The following is a 23,225-nucleotide window of genomic DNA, read 5'->3' as shown; positions in this document are numbered from 1 at the left end:
CACACAACTTTATTTGTGCCAACAAAATTTTATTATACTCCTTTACCAGGATCTTTCCTAGGTGGGAAGTTCAAGAAGGATGCAACAAACCCCAAATCGGTGCCCTTACAGCAAACACTTAAAATATTATGTCCTTAAGATCTGGATAAAATTAAAGGCTCTTACCCCAGGGGCCTTCCCTGGTGGCTCAGTGGCAAAGAATCTACCTGTCAATGCATGAGACAAGGGTTCGATCCCTGGGTCAGGCAGTTCACTTGGAGAAGGAAATGGCAACCCAGTATTCTTGCCTGGGAAATCCCATGGACAGAAGGAGACTGGTGGGCTACAGTCCAAGGGGTCGTAAAGAGTTGGACACGATTCAGTGACTAAACAACCACCACTGACCCCTGGGCATTCATTAGTCACAGGGCCCCTGGGGAAATCCAGAGGCAAATCCAGATTTCCCAGTGTGGTACAGCTAAAGGATGGAGAGCCACACGTACCTGGGACATCCTCTCACGGTGCTTGGCCTCCAGCCTCTCCTTTGCTTTCTGGAAATGGGCGTGTTCATTCTCATCTCCAGGCGTCTCAAGATACTTGTCAACGGCGTCAGGGGTGCTGGCTGCTGTTGTAGGAACTATAACACAGAAGGAAAGAAGGTTTAAGGGAGTGATAGAACATCCAGTCATTTCAAAGAAAACCTTATTTTCTGATTATTCCAGAACAAAGAATTTAGTAAAGAAGCACGAACAAGATGTTAATGCCGTTTAAGAGACCATGAGACATTCTGCAGCACAGTACAGGTGTCTTTCACCCCTTTTAAGAATAGGGTGAAGGAAAATCTTGAAAATGGTCCTTTTTTGTGATTATAATATCTTTAAAATTCCCTGCAAAACAAGCATGTACAGAGCAAAAACAGTTGGTGTCTAACACAGAAATGCTGCATCAGATCCCTATGTCTTGAGACAGTAATGTTTGTAATCCTGAAAGTAAACGGTGGCATCAATATCACACCTTAAGATTCCTGAAAAGGGCAAAGAAATCTCAACATCAGTGTATTGCAGAATAACTGCGCCTCAGAACAAAGAAAATCCTAAACTAGATTTTAGATATCTGGTGAGAAAGTATCTGAAACATTACTGAAAAATTCATAAATGTCAATACATTCATTTTTGAAATCACAAAAGGAGCTTTCTGTCTTCACAATTTGGCAATAGTCAATCAATTCATTATACAAGTTGTCAAAAGGAAACTGATTTCTATTTTGAATTCCACTAACACTGCTGAGGGATATTCCTGAATTGCAGCACATACTGCTATATTATGTGGAAAAATAAATATCCATAAAATTGAAGAGTGTATGTACTATAAAGCAAAAATGTCTGAAACTCATGAGCCAAGTAAATTATAATGCCTATACCAGCAGTTTTACAAAAGATCAGTAATGACTAGTGAGAATTCAGAGCATTTATGAGCTTATTTAAAAAAAAACCCCAACATCAAAAGAAAACAAGATTTTGATTTAAAGAAAGCATGTTCAACCCGAAAAATGAAATTAGGTGTTTTCACTATATTCTCAAGCCAAATCAATTTAAGTGTTTTATTCAAAAGATTAGTCAACCATCACCAATCTAAGTGTTCTTCTTCACGAATCTTTCCTGATTACTTGACTATTATATTTGAGATCTAATATTCCAAAAAGAACTTAAATGAGAAGAATTAACTGCTAGCTCATTTTGAAGCTAAACAGTAAGATAAGTGTCTTTTACACATGTTTGGAAGATTGAAGGCAAAAGGAGAAGCAGAGGCAGAAGACGAGATGGTTGGTTGGCATCACTGACTCAATGGGCATGCGTTTGAGCAAACTCGGGGAGATAGTGGAGGACAGGGAAGCTGGAGTGCTGCAGTCCGTGGGGCTTCAAAGAGTCAGAGAGAAGTCCATGACTGAACAACAAGGGGAAAAAAAACATCTGGAAGGTTCCCATCTAAAAGCCTTCTTGTTATGTAATAATGAATCTAATCTTAAAGAGAAAACTATTCGTTCTCATTTCTTCCCTTCCACTGCAATCACTGTGTAATAATTCTTTTTTTAAAAAAAATAAAAGCAGTTTAGTTGTCAATCCAGACGTTTTTCTGAAGTGAAAGGCAGGAGGCAGGGCATATTACTGGAATTATTTTTCCCCAAAAATACCAGGGGATTTTTGAGTCGACTGGTCTGAAATTGGCATAGGGTATATGTATTGAAAGACATCGGCCCCCATCTTCTGTGTAATAGACAGGGAGCATGTATTCAGTCCCAGAAAGGAAGAAAGGAGGAAAAGAACAACAACTGTGTAATCGGGCACGCCATGATTTCAGTCCCAGCTTGATTTAGTCTTTCTTAGATGAGCGGTGCCCCACGGCAAGTGACTTAAGCACTCTGTGTTCCAGTTGATTCATCTATCCAGTGGTGACAACATGCCAATGTATTAGGAGTGCTGGGAAAATGAGATACCACACCATGCGTCTGTCACTCCACAGAAAGGGTGGTACACAGGGCGCTTCATTCACGTTAGCACCCTGCCCTTCTCCTTTGCTCACTGTTCTATCCTAATTCAAATCTTAGCACTTATCCTGACCACAGGAAGAACCAGCTACTTTTACTTCACATCTACCGAAAATGAATTACACATAGAACCATGAACTACCATGGAGAGGAAAAAAATATGTACTTTTCTAAAAAATCTTCAGTATGACCTGCATAAAAGGCTGAAATTACTAAAAAATGTATCCTAGTTTTTAAGACTGAGAAATAATTTCCAGTTAAGTTTTTTTGGTTAAAAAACAAAGGTACACGTTTTTCAGCATCAACTAAAGGAAATCAATATGCAATATGCATATACCGACATGCATGTCATGTCCCCACTTGACATGGAAGTAGTATTTAGCATTTTCCCCAAGGTTTTAATAATTTTCTCATCTTTGCTGATAGCAAATGAGAACAAGTTAAAGTTCTTTTGACATAGTATAATCTGGCAGAATGATATAATTAGGCTGACTGCATTTCACATTTTGGATAAATAAAAATGTATAAAGGTTTAGGGTCATATCCACAGATCAAGAGAGCCAACAGTGGTAAGGTGCTGTAACCATAGCATGGCACCCTGTTTGGAAAACTGAAATTGTAGAAGTTACAAGTGGGAAGTAACTTATGGTTTTCTCCAACTCTTATAACTTGCAGATCTACTGCTTTATGGAAAGAGAGAAACACTAAAATCTGAGTCCACTGTAATTTTATGAGACTAAGTTGAAATGCAGATTTGCAATTTTAAGAATTAAAGAATAATAAAGAAATCAGCAAGCAAGTTATATTAACAGGATGAAAAATATTTTAAGTATTAAAACAAATTTTGGGAACAAGGAAATAAATACAAATCTTTTATTACAATGTATTTCATTTAATTGAGGACTCTTTCTCAGTAAATTCTTGTTGCTGGCCCCTGATACTTCCTTTAGTTGAGGGCTTTAAGAGAAGCTGTCTTTCTTTCCTTTTCAATTTTTTGGCCATGCTGTGGCATGTGGGATCTTAGCTCCCCAATCAGGAACTGAACCTGTGACCCCTGAAGTGGAAGCTCAGGGTCCTAACCAGGGGACCACCAGAGAATGCCTTCTTTTAATTTTTAATTCAAACTTCTTAGTCATTCACACTTGCCCTCTCTCTCAGCTGGTGTAAGTCACTGAAAATTTCCTGTACTCACACCAATCAGAAATCAGATCACTGTCTAGTCAAGGAGAGAAGACTGATGTTACATCTTCATATTTTAACATGAATGTAGTATACCGTCATCACTGCCCTGCAGCTGGTGAGGAGAAAGGGGAAAATGTTTTAAGTTTGTCAGAGAGCTCAGCATCCATGTCCTTAATTTTCCTACATCCTACAGACATGGTCATACCAGGACTGGCCATTATTTTGTGATCAAGTCCATGGTAGGCCAGAAACATGATAACAAGCAAGGCAGGCAGGGGCAGGAAAGACTGCCCTAATGCCCCTACCCTTTCAAGGTGCTTCCTTTGGGGGAAGGAACATCAAGGAATGTCAGGAATGTTCCAGGCCACAGGGGAACAGGAAGCTGTTTATCACTGGTCACTTAAACCACTTTAGAAAATAAAAACTAACTGGAGAGTTTATTTTTGTTGCATTTTGTAAAAAACAAAAAACACAAAGCAGTTATCCTGTTCAGAGACCTCTGAGATTCCTTAAAAACTGTGAATCGGGCTCAGATTTCCAGGTTGACTAAATAATATCCTCCATTCATTAGTGTCTACTGTGCTAGGGACTTTACTGTGTTCTCATTTAATGGGTGGGGAGGAAAAAAAACATTACTCTGTTACACGTTTATTGTGTAGAAGGGAAAGACTATCAACAACTTACTCACTCACATCCCCAGACACACACAGGTAAGTCTGAATTCAGGACTGGGTAAACCATGAAGAGGCTATAGAAGTTAATATTTAAGCAGTAAGGGGCTAATCCATCGACATGTCTGGGGAACTGGAAAGGGTTTTGGTTTGTTAATGAACAACCTGTATTGGCAAAAGATATGCTTTGTTATGATAATCGCTAGCCTATTTTCTGACAAATAGTTTCCTGCACTGAATACTATTTGGTGGATGACCTCCAACCAGCAATCAGCAGCAGCAGCAGGGTATGAAACAGAGGTCAGGAGAGAGCTCCTTGAGCTTGAATCTGAATGACCTTTCAGCCTGCGGTCTCTGTTCATGCTCCTTCGTGCCTCCTGCAAGCATGCCGGCTCAGTCTATTTGCCCTTCTGCAGAAAATCAGACTTAACCATCTTCAGCTCTAACTTTTGACCTCCAGCTGCCCACTCAATCATGTGCATAGCCATTTAACTTTTAAGGGAACTTCATATTGCTTTTCTTAGTCTAGTCTCATCACAGCTTCATAGAATATAGTTATATTTCTTTTAATACTAAGAATGGGTGCCTAAAGTAATACCAAATAAAAACACGCAACAGAAATGCAGTTTCGATTCATAGCGTGTTACTGCAGCAATCTGAAACATCCTGCTTCCAAGAATTCAGTGGCAATCTGGGTGAGCAATGCTTTCAAGATAAGGTTCATGTTGTTTTTCTTTTTTGCAACCCTGGGAGGTTAGAGGTATCTGAGAAGCTGCATAGCGGCTGGGATGTAGACTTTGCTGTCTCGAGTGTGTGCCTGCTCATTTCTTTATTTCTCCATTCAACAAATCAACAAATATTACAGCCCCTAAAACCCATGGCAGAAACCAGTGAGTGAAACAAAGACCGTTTTCCCGGTGGAGTTACATTCTAGTCAGAGAAACAAACAGCACACACACCAAGACAGTAGTAAATCACATTGTTCAATAGGATCTGTATTGTGAAGAAAAAGACACAAGAGCAGGGCTAAGGAAAAACAGGAGCGCCAGGAAGGTGGGGGGAGACTGCAGCAGTAAGTAGGCGGCCAGGCTCGGTCCAACTGAGAAGGTGAGGTTTACACGAAGAGCTGAACTGAAGTCTTATTCCCGAGTTTCCCGCTGGAAGAACAGGCAGGTGAAGAAACTAGTGTGAAGGCCTTTGGAGGTGAGTGTGCCTGGCAGACCCCAAGAGGAGCAAGGGCTATGTGGCCAGAGGCGAGGAGGCAGGTGAGACGGGGGAAGGAAAAGGCGACAAGACCATGAAGGGCCTTGAAGCCGCGGTAAGGACTGTGAGAAGCCCACGTGGGTTGTTTGGAGGGGAGAAGGCTGATGTGATGTGTTTCAAGAGGATCGTTTCAGGGACTTCGCTGGTGGTTCAGTGGTTAAGACGTCACCTTGCAATGCTGTGGGTATGGGTTCGATCCCCAGTTGGGGAGGTAAGATCCCACATTCCTTGGGGCCAAAAGAACCAAGCATAAAACAGAAGCAATATTGTAAAAAAAAATTCAATAAAGATCTTAAAAAATAGTCCACATCAAAAATAAATCATAAAAGGACTCTTTTGTCTGCTAAGGGACAAAGCAGAAGGTGAACTTTCAAGAGTATTAATAAAAGATGAAGATGAGGATGGCTTGGAAAGTTAGCAGGGAGGTGGTGAGGGTTCTCATGGAAGGTACCCCCAATGCCCACATACAGAGCCATGAGAAAGGGCACAGGTTGGCTTCTTTTTCTCAGCCCTGAATGCTGTTTCCTAAACCACAGACCACAGGTAATCTAATACTAAAGGTTAGTATTGTTTTCACATGTTGGTGAAGGTTCATTTCAGTTTTTATAATGATCCATGCCTGTCACATTTCCACTTCACACTGTAATCTCTGTTAGTATCAGCCACAGCTCTATATTTTGAGGGGGTGAGGATGGTGGCGGAGGAAAGTGGATTTGCTTTCAGTTTACTACAAACTCTGGTGCTGCACCCGATGTTCCTGCCACAAAAATCCACTACCATCATTGGTGACATGGTGCCAATGAAACATTTCCATCCCTGTGTTTCCTCCTAGAAAATTTAATAATCTAAAGGGAAGTTACTTCAAATAAAGATGCCAATTGTCTTTGGATGTGGTGACTGTTGTTCAGTCGCTAAGTCCTGTCCAACTTTGCGACCCCATGGACTACAGCACACCAGGCTTCCCTGTCCTTGACCATCTCCAGGAGTTCGCTCAAACTCATGTCCATTGAGTCAGCGATGCGATCCAACCACCTCATCCTCTGTCGCCCCCTTCTCCTCTTGCCCTCAGTCTTTCCCTGCACCAGGGTCTTTTGCGATCGGTCAGCTCTTCCCATCAGGTAGCCAAGATGGGATGTGGCAGAGGACACAATCAAATTTAGCTGCAAATGCACGAAATGCTCATTTTAGTTCATATTTTGTAATCACTGCACAATACTCCCTTTCATATTCATAGTAAAGACAGCAAAAACTGGGTATCAGAGACATTGCCCTGATTGTGAAAAATTGCCCTGATCATTCTGATACTCGTTCATTTCCTCAATCTTTAGGGGTGACACATAATTTTAAGGCTCAGGATACAAAAGGAGAAACCGTCTTCAAACACTAACAACTATGAATACCTCTCTAAGCAGACGCCCATGAGTGGCATTTAGTCAATATATAAATGTTAGATTCTAGCAAGAAAATTTGGTGGGTCTCCTTTCATCAGCAAAAAGGCAATTTATCTCCATAGCATTGACAACCCAAGATAAAAGTAAATTAAGACCTACACAGTCACTGCTCTGTCACTGAAAATCCTATTTTATATGGAGCTAACAATGCAGTCACTTGAACTGACTGTGATTTATATGATGGGTGGTAATAAGGGTAATTGATATATAGGGAATAAAAACCTGTAGAGTAAGATTTGATGCAAAAATTTCATCTCGCAACATGGCAGAGTGTATAGACTGCCACCCCAAATTTAAAAAAAAGGAAAAAAGTCTATTTCTCCAACTGCAAAATAATGAAAATCCCTAATGCCTTCTAAGCTCAAATATTTATCAAGTCCTAGTTAGATGAGACATTTATAATGTGCAAATAAAGTTTGCGATCCTTACATGTGATACCAAACTCTCTACAAGAAAAAAAAAAAAAAAAGGCATGTCCACGGATATGCCCTTGTATCACGCTTATTTTATAGTCAGTGCAGTCATAGTTGGCAGATTATCGATGCGTTGTGTGGACAGAAGGTAATAAAAATGTTATCTGGGCTGTGTTTACTCTAGTCAAGCTTCATTTCTTTTTTATGTATTATGGACATGAATTGATGGGGGAATTTTGTCAAATATGTGAAATGATGAATGCTGGTGTGATTTTCATTAATATCTACATCCTATTTAGCGCAATGCACCAAAACCCAAGAGCAAGCTCTGAATCTGAAAACCATGTGTTAAGTTACAGTGACATTCAGTGGCATTCAGGACGTCGTAAGCTTCAGTTACTGTATTTTTGTCAACTTGTCAGAGCTAGGCTCCATTTCATTCATGGTGGACCATAAGGGGATGACCTGCCACAGTCACTTGACGCTCGGTAGATGAGTTCAGAAAGTCAAGATCTTCAGTATTGTCCACTTTCATAGAGGCTGTTGATCCCTGGGTCAGGAAGATTCACTGGAGGAGGAAATGGCAACCTGCTCCAGCATTCCTGCCTGGAAAATCCCATGGACAGAGTAGCCTGGTGGGCTACAGTCCATGGGGTCGCCAAGAGTTGGACACGGCTGAGTGATGCACATAGCCATGAAAGCCGGTAGAATTCTTAACCTCTGTGGAGGTCTTCAGGATAAAACTAGTTTCAGTCTATGTCAGTCTCTCACAGCACAATTTCCCTTCACTTGTGCATGCTGTTTTATTTAATTCTGGCACATCCTTGAGTCTCATCATATTGATGAAACTGTCAACTTATTGACGGCAAGTATTGGGTTAACTTTGCTGGTGTCTCTTGAAATTAAAGTTAGCAGCAACATGTCCCAGGCTCAACGGGCTTATTAAATCAGGGGTTGGCCTGCTGGTCTCTTTTGCTAAATAAAGGTTTATTGGAACACAGCCGTATCTATTCATTTACCTACTGTATGAGAATGCTCTCACATTATTATTGCTAAGTTGAGTACTTATAACAGAGACCATTTGCCTGCACAACCTAAAATATTGACTCGCTAGCCATTTATAGAAAATATTTGCTGACTTTCTTTTTCCTGAATTTCATACAACTTTTATTATGGTAAAATATACATAACATACTATATACTATATTCACACCACTTATAAGTTATTTTGTATGATGATTGTGATGGAACATAATGTACATAATCTTAATTTATTTATTAAACTTTTTATTTTATACTGGACTGTGTGTCTTAGTCGCTCAGTTGTGTCCGACTCTTTGTGACCCACGGACTATAGCCTGCCAGACTTCTCTGTCCATGGAATTCTCCAGGCAAGAATTCTGGAGTGGATTGCCATTCCCTTCTCCAGAGGAACTTCCTAACCCAGGGATCGAACCCTGGTTTCCTGCCTTGCAGGCAGATTCTTTACCACTTGAGCTACAGGAAAGTCTTTTATATCGGGGTATAGCCAATTAACAATGCTACGATAGTTCAGGTGGACAGCAAATGGACTCAGTTATATCCATGTATCCATTCTTCCCTCAATTCCCCTCCCATCCGGGCTGTCAGATAATATTGAGCAGAGTTCCTTGTGCTATATAGTAGGTCCTTGTTGATTATTCATTTGAAATACAGCAGTGTGTACATGTCAGTCTCAAATTCCTTAACCATTCCTTTTCCCCGTTGCTGACTCTTGTTAAGCTATCCAGGTCTTCTTAGAAAAGGGCTAACGAAGAGAACACATATATAAGAGCATTTTTTACTGTTCTTAGTAAATGAGATTTTTTAAAAAATGCTGGTTTGCTGAGCAAATCAATTGCTTTCAATCAGGGTTTTTCACTGTGATAGTCTGGTGGAAAAAAGCATCACTTTTATCCTGACAATTTCTGGATATGAAAGACGTGGCTTCTCATACTTGTCAATGAAACAGAATTTATTGGCACTGATGTGACACATAATTTAATGCACCATTGTGTCTTTTAATGCTTTTAATTGTTTTTAATAATGCTTGGCAGTTTCATAAAAAACATCAGAGTTCCACTAGTATTAGAGAATGTGCTGACAGGAACTAATATTTGCTCTTTCACAATCAGAAGAACAAGAGTGGTGAAGAACAATGTTTCAAGTCTGGCCAAAGACGACATGGCCTTGGCGTTATGACAGGGCACTGCAAAGCTGGGACAGCACCTTCTATTCAAAGGCCACACAGTGGGTTATTCACTGTTTGCAAATAGCGTCTAAGGCAATAACCTCAGAGTTTGGGGACAGTGGTTTGGTCTTATCTGATACGTTCCAATTCCCTTTATATTCTCTGGAAGTGTACTAGTCTATTTTGTGCTCTCTGGATCATTCTGATGTGTCTAGAAATCAATCTTTACCCCCCCACTCCCTACCCCAAACCTGCATGAGGTTTGACCTAAACCTTTGCACAGACCCTATAGCCATGAACACGATCCCAAAGTGCATCTTAGATGTCAAGTAATCTGTGTAGCAAGGCCACACGGCCTCTCTACAGATGGCCCTTCTCTACCATAAGTTGGGATTCTATGAAACCAAGATAAAACAGAAGAGATAAATCATGCACATCTCCAACCCAGGGGTTTGCTGGTTTATTCTCTGCTTCTCTAGCAGTGCTTACACTGAAGTAGAAAACTCAGAAGAGTAACTGTAACTTTCCCTTGCATGCATGTGTGTTCAGTCACTTCAGCTGTGTCTGATTCTTTGTGACCCTATAGACTACAGCCCACCAGGCTCCTCTGTCCAAGGGATTCCTCAGGCAAGAATACTTGAGTGGGTTGCCATGCCCTCCTCCAGGGGATCTTCCCAACCCCCGGGGATTGAATCCTGTGTCTCCTGCATTGCAGGCAGATTCTTTAACACTAAGCCACCTGGGAAGCCCAACTTCTCCCTTAACTTGGAAATACGGAGAGTTAGGATAGTGGACTAACAAACTGAATTTTATAAACATCTTTGAGAACTGGAGGCATCCGACATTCTGACACTTCAGTAACGCCCTCAAGTTTTTGGAAGGTTAACCTGTTTCCACCAGTCTGGTTGTCTGAAATCAGATGTGGGCAAACTACTAGTCTAAGATGAGGGGTTCTCAATGGGGTGCCATTTTGTCCTCCACAAGGCACATGTGGCGAGATCTAGAGACATTATTAGCTATCACAACTGGGCTGCTGTCACTGTCATCTCATGGGTAGAGAGGCCAGGGATGCTGCTAAACATCCTCTAAGCACAGGACGGCACCCACAATGAATTAAATGACCCCAAATGTCAACCGGGTTGAGGCTGAAAGACCTTGAGTTAGATGTCATTTGTGCTTCAACCCCACTGCAGGGGAAGGGGCCAAAGATGAGTCACTGGTCATTCCCTTTGGTGCAGCTGACTGATTAGAAATTGGCATGGTACTCTTAGAGATTAAAGCATCTGTTTGCCTTCTGAGATGCAGTCTGATGGGAAGAACCCTAGGGAAAAAAAGATCATACTCTCACGTTTGAAACATGAACTTATCAATAAATATCTATGCAGAAATTTTATTGTTCATAAACATTGCACTGGGCCAACTGAATGTGAAACCTTGGCATCGTCCTAACCCACAAAACCTGGGTTTCATAAGATTTTTAATCCCAAATGGAAAAGGGATCTTTTAAAGGATTCAAATCCATAAATTTATGAGTAAAATGAAAGTTCTTAGCCTCAGGTCTCTAGCGCACTTGTAGTTTATGATTTTTAAAAACATATTGCATTTTTTAATTTTTTGGCTGCATGGGTCTTTACTATGGTGTGCAGGCTCTTTCCAGTTTTGGCATGCAGGATTAATTGCCCCACTGCATGTGGAATCTCAGTTCCCAGAACAGGCATCAAACCCATGCCCCCTGCATTGCAAGGTGGCTGTTTAACCACTGGACCAGCAGGGAAGTACCTCCACCTCGGGTTTAGATTCTCATCTATGATAACAAAACCAAAAAAAAAAAAAAAAAAAAACTCAAGTGTCTCTTAAAATTGCAGTGTTCAAAAAAGGTTTTTATGACAAAGATTTAAAATCTGGGAATGCCTAATTATAATAATAGGAAGTCTTGATAAGAAAATTACTGTATTCATAATGAAGACTATCACACGTCTTCTCCACACAACCAATCATCTTATCAGTTTAACTGAAGAGCTTTTTCTGACTCGTTGCACACTTATTATTTGACTAGCAGCAACCCAGACCGAGAAACCGAGAAGACCACCCACCTCTGTGAATCGAGATGTCCTCCGATTAGCCCTAGGTTGGTGAAGCAGCCAAAAGCAAGCCTCAGCTGCTGAATCAAACGGGCCTGTTCACCTTCCTCAGTCTGCTTCATTTTCTCTAACTCCAGCCTGCTAACTGCATTTGACCTCCAGATGACCATGAGTTTTTCAATTCAAATGTACAGCTTTGCTATAAATAAGAGAGCGGAGCTGTGCAGGCTATAAATAACTAGAAATTATACGCTTTCTCCCGGCTGTTTGCACTAGCACTGCAAAACCCTTCACTTTCAGTGATTGAACAGCCTCTGTAGGTAGACAAGAAAATATAGCTGCCCAAATCACTTCACCCTCGTAGAATGGAGAGGTGTTAGGATCCGAAGCACAGTACACGTAGATGGAAAAATGACTGGGAAAGAGAAAATTACAACAGACTGTCAATGTCTGTTGCGAAGAGTTGAGAAAACAAGTACTCCATGAAAAGAAATTTATTGAATGATGATGCTCATCCCAATAATGAATAAAAATAGAAAAAGATAATTTTTATATGCTTAAAGTGATATAAAATTAAAGTAAAAATGATGACTGTTTTCGTAAAAGGGTGGGAAAGATTTAATTTATTCATGCAGGCTGTATTCACAGCATTTAGGAAAAAACGATTTTAATATTTGCCATCCATTTCCCACAATTTTATGCACTTCTGTACACTTAAAATGTGCTTCTGAACTTCAAATGTAATTTGCTAACCTAGCAAACAGTAGCAGAAACTGCTGGCCATTTGGGGCACAGGTCATAGCCACAGTGTCATTTAGGTTTAAATCTGGCCCTGCCTCCTGTGATGCTATGATGGCTGGGGACAAGCCACCAAGTTCTTAAAGCTTCATGGTTTTTCTTGTATGCACAAAGGAAATGAGGAACATGGACACAAAATTCCTGAGAAAAGAGATGATCTATGAAAAATGCCTCATAAAATGCAATACTCCGTGCAGCTCAATGTACTCTCAATCTCACAATATAAAATCTATAGTTTTTCCTCGTCCTTCTATGTCTAGCCACTTGCCATACTTTCAACTAAAATTTATCTTTTTGAAGACAAGATCATTAGCTTCATCAATTGTGAGACTAGGTTTTTTTCCAGAATGATAAAGACAAATGTTAATTTTCACTGTATCCAAGCTACCATTACAGTTGTGTCTTTTCTTCCAGCAACCACAAGCATCAGTGGTTTCTATCATCCCTAACCTAATGCAGGATGAATCTGTTTGGGGATATAATCCAAATTTTAAATGAGTGATTGTGTATTTGACACCACATGTTTTAAACAAAACTAAACAGATAGGCCAACTGAAATCATCACAATGCACAGATATTATATGGCAGGTTGACACAGCGTTTCTTTATAAAGTGCTTTCTCTGCATTGTAATGATGAAATCAGAGGTTGGGCACGTCTTTCCCACTAGTGATGCATTCAGGGAGGGGATGGAAGTCTTGAATTCTAGAAGCAACCATTCACTTCCTAAAGCCTAACAGCTATCTGTAAACACACATACTTGAAGCCTCTGCATACGTGTTAGTCCACATAGTTAGTACAACGCATACACATTAAATGCTTAAATGAGTCATTTATATACATGGGCTCTTGCTAAATCATAGCATCTTGTGATCTTTAGGAAGTAAAATAGTGATGCCAAATAAAACACAAAACAAGGCTGTATAAACAATATTTTATAAAACCATATGAAATAAAGAGGAAACTGATTAGAAATAGCAAAAGCTAGGTCAAAGCTCTTAGCCTGACACTGCAAGTTACCTGGCAAAATCAGACGGAATTACAAGCAAGGCAATGGAAATAAACATTTTGTTAAAAGATAGGTGTGCAAGAAACCCAAAACCATGCAAAGGTGAGGATGCTGGAGCTACAATCCAGCCATGCAATATACTCCTCCCTCCTCCCTTCCGTCGAGTGAATGACAACATACGTTTAACAGGATCTTGGGGAAGAGGTTCCTGGGTGGTCTTGAGTAAACTGTGGGACACTATGGAGAAAATAAGAGAATATAACTAAAAACAAAAATAGAAACATGGGAATGATGGATGAAACTCAATGACATGATTCTACTGACCAAAGGAAAAATCAGAAACAAAAACATTGACTTAAAAAGAAAAATGAAACAAATATCCTGAGTTTGGGCCATAGCACTAAACATGGAACCAAAGTAAATATACAACTTAAGATATATGTCCACAAAAAATCAAGGATTGTGGATATTCTGTCTCTGACAGTACACCCCAGTACCCCGTGGAAGCATTTCTTGCTCCCATCTAGCTGCTGAGTGTCAGCATCAGCAGTTCCCACCCACCTTTCTTCACGGCACTCCATTCATTTCACCATTCTAAGGGCAGCCCTGGCCCTCAGCTCTGGCTACTTGTCCAGGTCTTTACTGTCCACTTACACCTGTCCACTCCTCTAACTGACCTTCAGCCTCTCGTTTGCTTTCTTGACATTATTACTCTATAACCCATCTCCTTTGAAACTAGGTACTGACTGTTTGTCCATTATACCTTTGTTGGGAGCATCTCTTTTGCAAACTTCTTGGCAAAGGATGTGCCATCCAGAGATTCCATCTGGTCTGTGATGCCCATGGCTCTGGCTCCCAGTCTGAGTTAACTCAAAATAGTTAAATGGAGATGATGTGCTTTGAAGGTAATAGTAGGGCTTTTTTTTTTTTTCTTGGTGGGGGGTTGCATAATTTCTAATTGTTTTGGCGACACCCTGCAGTACATGGGATCTTAATTCCCTAACCAGGGATCAAGCACATGCCCTCTTCAACGGAAGCCCAGAGTCTTAACAACTGGACTGTCAGGGAATTCCAGATACCTTTTAATTCTTGAAGCAAATTCACAACTATTAATAATTTTTAAAACCCTCTTTCTTATTATATGTATATGTATGTATTTATATACATACCCACGCATGTATATTTATATTCCAAAATGTAAATATACCCAGGGAAAGGGGGAAAAATGTTGGACATCTGCCAGGAAGTCTCTCCCCAGCAGGGAAACCAGTTAGAATCACTATAACAAAAGTCCTCTGTTCAAGAGGCTAAAGGCAACAGAATCCACCACCGTCCTCCAAGTTACCTGACCTAATTAACTTTTTTGTTTGAAATTGAAGAACGGAGTCTTCTGAGCTGGAAGCCACAGTCTTCCATTCAGAGCCAGAAAAGAAGCCCTCAGGGCTACCCGTTCCTACACCTGTTCTCACAGCGAGTAGCAGGGGTGTCATCTCTCACTCAAGAGACCAACAGGAACTTTTCCAGCAGATTCCACTTATACTGGGCTTCACAAGAGAAGGTCTTGACGGTGCAGGCCCTTTGTTGTTCAGCATAATTCTATGATCACACTGGGAAACAATTTATATAATCCCTGGGAATCGTATGCAGGAAATGGTGGCTGTCACCCTCCTCAGAACCATGCCAAAAAGGCAGGAGTCTCTCAAAAGAGAAATGCACACTTACTGAGTTTCACTTTTACTTTATCAAGTTGAATAATATTCCTTGAGTAGATCACACTGTCTCCTCATGGAATAGAAAGATAGATACATACATAGATAGGTAGCCACACAGGCTGATAGATAAGATACAGAGGTAGACAGATAAGACAGATATGTATAGACAGATACACAGGTAGATAGATAGACAGATAAGATAGGTAAATAGATACATAAGTAGTCAGATGGATGAATAGGTAGATAGGGGATTTAATGTAGAAGGCTGTTAAGAAGCACAGAGATCCCACATGTTTGGTGTGTTACCTACAGAAAACTACCTCTGTGGAAATAGTATCAACTTGCATATAAGTCATCATGACTTCATTTATTTGTCCTCCTGAGTTATGAAAAACTTAAAGTGAAAGAGAAAAAGCCTTGGCAAATTATATTTCCTGAGTCTTATGTCATGGAACATTTCTAATGCTAAGTCAGGAGTTTTCTTCCGTCTATTTCCAAGAGAAGACATGAAAACTCCATGTTGCAAACATCCCTGGGTGAGCTTAGGGACCACTGGGTCATCTCTCCCCTCTGGCATCCAATGTGCATGCCCTCTACTCAATCCGGTTCCCTCCATAAACATCACGTGTTGTGAGATGACGCTCAGCCCAGGCAACACAGCTTGCCAATGCAAGGGGTGGGGGGCAGCACCATCAGCCAGGCTGCCCGGTGGAAGCCCTCATTTGCACGTGGAGGGCACATGCAAAGAGCCGAACAGAGGCACACGGACAAACACGCGGGGATGCACTGGCAGAAAGAGCGGAGAAGACAAAAGGGCAACTCCAGAGTCCCTCGAGATCGCAAGACGGGAGGCAGCACAGCTAGTGCGAGATACACACCCACGGCCATGCTTTGATTCGAGAGACGGACACGTGCGCTCAGGGAGGAGCGTGCCCGGCGATTAGAGACCTCGACAGAAACGCGGTTAGTGGGAGCGACACAGCCCGCCCCCTCGCCCCCTTCGCCCAACCAGGAAGCCCAGTCGGTTACAGAGAGCAGAGTGAGCGGCGAGGAAAGACGGCAGAGGCGGCCGGGCTGGAGGGAGGTCCACTTACTGGCGCTGCCACACACGGCCATGCAGTACTCCTCCGTGTCAAAGTTGTTTCGGTTGCCGCCACATCCGCCGTAAAAGAAGGGCGCGCACTTCCCTTCAGTCACGTCAAAGTACCAGCGGGAGATCATTGCTCGGCACGGCCCCGTCTCGGCTTGTTCAGAGCACACCTCTAATCAGAGGAGACGTGGGGAACCACATTTAGCAAGAAAAGGCACGGCTCGCCGCTCACGCGCGCGCGTTTACTTTGCTTCCGCGTGGGTCCCCCCGACGGCAGCCCGGGGCACCTGCCCAACGCTTCCCGAGGAGCTGAGGAACGGCCGACCAGGGCTTTCAGTTCAGTTCAGTTCAGTCGCGTCCGACTCTTTGCGACCCCATGAATCACAGCACGCCAGGCCTCCCTGTCCATCACCAGTTGGACTTTAGGGAATGGCAAACCCACGCCAGCATTCTGGCCTGCAAAATCCCATGGACGGCGAAGCCTGGTGCAGGCTACAGTCCATGGGGTCCGCAAAGGGACGGCCACGACTGAGCGACTTCACTTTCACCAGGACTTTCGAATTACGTCAGAAACAAAGCATCGCAGGCGGTTTAATGAGTAGCTCCTCAGTACTAATAAAAAAAGACTCCAGCTAGAGGTGAACAGAGCTTTTGCTTGCCTTTGGATGAAGATTGTCTGCACGTCAAAATAACTCTTCATGATAAAAAATAAACTGCTCTTTGAAAACAACTTCAACTTTTAAAGGTGAAACGATTGTTGTATCTGGTAATGATGGCAAAAAGTTTAACCTCGTGCAAACACCTGATTGTTTTTCTTGAATAACTGACTGCCTTGACTCTTGTAATTCAAATTACATGTATTTTGAATGTGGTCTAGTTTTTAGAGAAAAAGCCAGCCTGTTAACTGACTATATTTGAAAACATATATAAAACCTGCGAATGTGACTTAGAGTTGATTACATTAAGTCTAATTAAAGATGAACTTGTACCTTAGGAAAAATGTTTCCATATAATAAAATATAGGCAAACCACAATTTGTTAATACAAACCCGACACTGTTTTTTACATTATACAGCTTACCTGCTAACATGCCGTCGCCCAAATCAGGTTTATAATCCCTGGTTCACTGAAAGTGTAGCAACCTGTCTGATTCTATTTGTAAAGTTACTGCAATTAGAATTTGAACTCTACCTCCTTTTTTGTTAGAAATAAAAACAATTTTCCAACCCGGTTTGTGCCCCACCTAGCTAGGCTTACAGAGAGCTTGCTGACACCTTAGCACACTCAGATATCTTCTTATCTTAGTTTTACCAACATGCCAGGGGGAAGCACCCTTTTTCTAAAAGATAAAAGCCATGCACAACAGTAAAGAATCTGCCTGCAATACAGGAGACCCAGGTTCAAGCCCTGTGTCAGGAAGATGCCCTGGAGAAAAGAATGGGAACCCACTCCAGTACTCTTGCCCAGAGAATTCCTTAGACAGAGGAGCCTGGTGGGCTACAGTCCATGGGATCACAAAGAGTCAGACACGACTGAGCAACTAACACTTTCACACTTTCATGCATAATGCAGAGATTCTTATTAATATTCCTGATAGCTCAGTTGGTAAAGAATCTGCCTGCAATGCTGGAGAGCCTGGTCTGATTCCTGGGTTGGGAAGATCTGCTGAGAAGTGATATGCTACTCACTCCAGTATTCTTGGGCTTCCCTTGTGGCTCAGCTGGTAAAGAATCCGCCTGCAATGTGGGAGACCTGGGTTCAATTCCTGGGTTGGGAAGATCCCCTGGAGAAGGGAAAGGCTACCCACTCCAGGATTCTGGCCTGGAGAATTCCATGGACTTTATAGTCCATGGGGTCATGAAGAGTCGGACACGACTGAGCAACTTTCACTTTCGCGTTATTCAACAAACGGATCATCAATTACTCAAAAGATCTACAGTGCTGACCTAAAAGGAACTCCTGCTTTACTTCTCTATACACACCACTCATTGCTCCTTCCAGTCAAGGTAAAGGGGGGACAGCGACAGGAAGCTGCGGCTATCCTGATGATGTCAACAGAGTAGGCAGGGCGAGTGAGCAACGGAGCCCAGAGGCAAGTGTCAGGATCTCTGCAGGCCCTGGGTAACAGATATCTGAGGTGATTCTGGCTCTCTCTGGATGGTTTTAGGATGGAAACATCTGAGTATCAAGTTCAGAGTCACCTACCATTCAGGTCATTTCATTTGGTACCGTTCCTTTCACAGTCCATGCTTGCCAAGCCATGAGGTGTTTTAGTTAGCTCTCTGCTGTATGATAAAAATCTGCCAACCTGTTGACACAAGTATTCCATCCACTTGGCAATTTGGTTTCTCCCCCCCAATTATGGAACTATCATTCTAACTTACAAAGGGTTAAGTTAGTTTTGGTGTCGGTGGGGTCTGATCACCTCTGAGTTACTGACAAAGGAGCATCTGGGCTGCAGAGCTAGAAGCCACATGTAGTCCACGTGTGGGATCCCTGCAAACCACAGCCATCAACTGACTCCACTCCTGGATGTTAATTCTCTCTCTGTCTCAGTTGTAAAGCATGGGATTAAGGAGGCTTTTCCCTCCTCCTTTCTTTCTGGCAATGACTAGAACATCACCTTGCTAGAGCAGTAGAGCTGATTTCAGAGGGGACTTGAGTGGAATGGATCACATTTCATGCCTCACTCATCTCTTTCTACTGGCACACAACCTCACTCATCTCTTTCTACCGGCACACAAGTGATGATCTCTCTGACCTTAGTTCTAACCCTCCTCTTTACAAAAACATTGTCCATGTAAATGAAAAGAGAACCTTTGCTTAGTCTGGGAGAGAGTGAGGGGTAGGCGTGGGCTCCGCCCTGGGGAAGTATTATGTAATGCTTTTACGCAGGGTATTAGTAAGTATAAAGGAGATGCCAATGACTTTCCCAAGAGAGTGACTGGATGGAGCAACACAATTGGGTGAAGAAATGTTAAGTGATCAATGTCAAGTTCATAGTTGTGACATTGTGCTAAACGGGGAAAACTGGGTGAAGACTATTAAGCGTGTCTTTCTATTGATTCCTTTACTGCATGTAAATCTATGATTACCTCCAAAAACTGTACAAGCATAAAAAAAACTCATATTAAGAAACATACAAGAGGAATGTTTGTTGCTCAGTCTGCCTTAGAATTCTAATCTTGTCTCTTTCCTTGAATCACTGACCATTTCAGAGTAAGTTCTCTGAAGGGCTACAAACTTCAGTTTTAGAAACTGTCCTTAAATTCCTTTCTAGCAATGAGAAATCATCAGGAAACCTATTCAATCAGATCCCAACAAATTAAAACAATTTTAAAGAATTAAGTCTGAAACATATAATTTGAAATCTGCATGACCTGATTCAGAGAAAAAGAAATCTTGAGACATTTTATTTTATTGTATTTTTCAAGAGACATTTTAAATGCTTATGTTTACATTATTATTTTTCTGAATATAAAACTTCCTAATCTATGGGAAACACTGAAAGAATTCAGTGAAAAATGTGTTTCATATTAATGACTATAATCAGCCAGTGGAAAATTATTTATAAAATTCTCCACTAAATATAGAGCATGTAAAATCAGACCTTATATAACGGTCACCTCAAACAGAATTCACGTGAAAATAAAAACTGCAGCTTCCTTTTCTCATCCTCATTCTCTTCTCAAAATCTAAGCTAAGAAATTAAAAAATACAGATTTTAAAATTATTTGCTAAATTTATTTTTGAATTGCAAGTCACCTTTGTTTTTATTCAAAGTAAATGTTGCATATAATAATAAAGGAGAACATTTGCCCAGAATTGAAGCAAGGATAATTTTCAAAAAGAATGTTTCAAGTTAGGAAGAAACACAGGCAAGACAAATATTTAAGGAACTAGAATCTGTTTATTCATATTTAATTTTTGAACTTTTAAGGCCATAAATAGTATTCACCTAGTATTCAACTATTCTGAATTCTGCTGGCAGGGAAGGCTCATCTCATTTCATAAAAGCTCTATTCATCCCTCAAGACAAATACCATTTTAATAAACTGAAATGCTAGTGTACACACATCTGTATACATTCATGTGCTGAAAGAACAAGCGCTATACATTTCATATTTGATAGTTTATATCAGTTTATATGTTTTTGTAAGGTAGATCCTTGCTGAGATTTGTGCTGGTTTCAACACCAAATCCTATCAATACTATACAAATACAACATAGTGGCAAAGCTAGAGCTTCCTACATTATATAAAATGATTATCAAATTCACTGTTCAAAATATAATGCTTAACCACAAATAATTGACTCCGAATAGATGTCAAATTGGAGCAAAACTTTTGTGGACAACCAAACTTAGAAAGTGAATTTTACACTTAAAAAAAATTTAACATGAAGACAGCTATGAAAGTGGCAGCTAGAATGGAAAGAAAATTTTCAAGAGTACAATTATCATAATGCCTTCTTAAAAAGCAGAGTTATCAGATTAGCAAGTAATTTGCTTTAAATAAAGCACTAAATAAAGAATAATATAATGTAAAGCTTTTTTATTATGATTTTATTTTAATAACTGAATATCAATTATTCTCAGACTCTAGAAATGTATGTGCCATAAAACTGTGCATTACATGGAATGCATAAAATTTAAATTTACAAATTTTGAGAAAGTAAACATTTGAATAATCAAACCAATCAAACTACAGAGTTACTTATAGAAATCTAGGAATTAAATATTCTGACATTGTATAAAAAAAGAAAAAACCCAAAGTAGCATAATTCCTCCATATGGTGCAAGAATATGGATACAACTAAGGTTCATTTACGTTAAAAATGATGTATCTTGCAGTTTTAAACTGGAGTAGGAAGGGCAAATATATGAAGACAAAAATAGTTTGGTTTTGTAACACGTCACCTATTTAATGTTAACAGTAAAATAAAATGAAACAATGACAGAAGTATCGAAATCTATAAAATATGCTTATCTTTAATATTTCAAATAAATGTTGAATTATTTCCCTAATCATTCAATCCAATACTTTGGCCACCTCATGCGACGAGTTGACTCACTGGAAAAGACTGATGCTGGGAGGGATTGGGGGCGGGAGGAGACGGGGACGACAGAAAGTGAGATGGCTGGATGGCATCACCGACTCGATGGACATGAGTTTGAGTGAACTCTGAGAGTTGGTGATGGACAGGGAGGCCTGGCGTGCTGCGATTCATGCGGTCGCAAAGAGTCAGACACGACTGAGCGACTGAACTGAACTGAACTGAATCATCAATCCATTAATAATGAAAGTGGCTGATCTCAATGCTGTTTTATAACAACTTTACTTTTCAGCCTGATTAAATTATTCCTACAATTTTAATATTACAATAGGATGAAACATCATGAGGCTAAGTTATTAGAATCCATCTTACAATCTGTTGAAGAATAAGTAGGAAAATTTATGTTTGACTTTTATAGATGAAAATTTTACAAGTCAATATATTAGAAAACAAGTTATTTTTTAAGAGTGTATTTTTTGAAACAATATGTACTTTCGATGGGAAAGATAATTTATAATTTGCTTGCAAATAGTAATAAAAAACCATGTCCGATAGAAAATTCCTCTAATCAAGCAACACTCATCAGATATTTATTACCTACTGATCATATTTTACTAAATAGAGGCATGTAAAATTAGGCAAGCAAATTTGAACTAAATCCTTATGACAAATCTCACTTAAGCCCCAAATATGGGTTGAAATATATAAACAAATGATGGGAACAGCTGTGCATGGTAATAAAATCACTGACTCAGTATGATATGACGGGAGCCAGTTTGTCACGAAGTCTCTAGAAGATATCTGCAGTTGGTTTGCCTTCTACTGAATTGTGTTTATTCTCTAAGGCTACCCAGTACATGTGTCATTCCAATTACATCCAATCCGATTCTCACACCCCTCCATGATAAAAGATTAGTTATAAAAATGCCACTTGGAAAAATACTTGTAAAGTGTGAGACTTGTTGGTGAGCATTCACAAAAGGACACTACTGTTTGTCCTAATACCTTTGTGTTTCCTGTTTATTATGGGAATAAACTTATTTGTCATCAAGCTGTATGGTTCCTCTGAAGAACAGCATAGTATTACAAGAAGCTCTACACTGATAAGACAAGAGCCCACGTCCTTTGCTGGAAATAAGAAATTATTTTTCTTCTTTGACTGAGAGGCAGGTATGCTGGGAAATCTGATTGTGTGTCCAGAAAAACAGAAAAATTAAACACTCTGTTTTATAATGTTTGTCAACTTCCGTGGTTTAAATACTCCCACCATTGGTATTGCAAGCCACCAATGGCTGTGGCTCACAAAATTCCTCCATATTTTAATAATCAGCTTTTACAGGCTAGCAGGAGTTGGTTATATCCCATCCAGGAGAGAAAATGGGCACAGATGAAACTAGGAACAATTATGTAGGTACAGAAATTGTAAGGATTTTCTAATATGCTTGTTCATGAGATTGAAATTTTACAACATTACTCAATGAGTAGACATAACAGGATTCTTTCATACTTGGTGACATTTGATAATGTACTAAGAACAATGATACCATAGATAAGGTTGATTTTCTTTTTCAGTTTCCTATTCTTTGTCTTAATCTAAATGTGCACAGTATGGGGGACCGTAATGCTACTGGAGACTGTTCCTCAAAGTGGAGGCAGCCAATGAACCAGTAGGATCAGCATCACTTGGGATTCAGGATCCATTCCAGACCTGCTGTCTCTGAATCTAAGCTTAGGAAGCACTTCAGGTCACCATGACCAAATGTGTTTT

The 23,225-nt window shown here is 40.4% G+C and overlaps 1 protein-coding gene across 6 annotated transcripts in view; it reads right to left on the bottom strand.

Moving 5' to 3' along the window:
• Positions 1 to 23,225, bottom strand: part of APP (amyloid beta precursor protein) — a 305,975-nt gene that overhangs the window by 105,618 nt on the left and 177,132 nt on the right. For 2 of the 6 annotated variants that reach the window (XM_055421755.2, XM_055421729.2), the window contains exons 7-9: positions 16,407 to 16,574; positions 13,781 to 13,837; positions 483 to 616 (exon numbers count right to left, since the gene is read on the bottom strand). In XM_055421755.2, coding sequence (XP_055277730.2) covers positions 483 to 616; positions 13,781 to 13,837; positions 16,407 to 16,574 — 359 coding nt within the window. The remainder of the gene's footprint in view (positions 1 to 482; positions 617 to 13,780; positions 13,838 to 16,406; positions 16,575 to 23,225) is intronic. The other 4 variants (XM_055421740.2, XM_055421736.2, XM_055421750.2 and 1 more) reach the window with 2 other exon arrangements.

The sequence above is a fragment of the Moschus berezovskii genome, chromosome 1 (assembly GCF_049115385.1).
Source record: "Moschus berezovskii isolate FMDL1 chromosome 1, NW_MosBer_1.0, whole genome shotgun sequence".
In the NCBI taxonomy this organism is placed as follows: domain Eukaryota; kingdom Metazoa; phylum Chordata; class Mammalia; order Artiodactyla; family Moschidae; genus Moschus; species Moschus berezovskii.
This window is presented reverse-complemented; position numbering and strand designations above follow the sequence as displayed.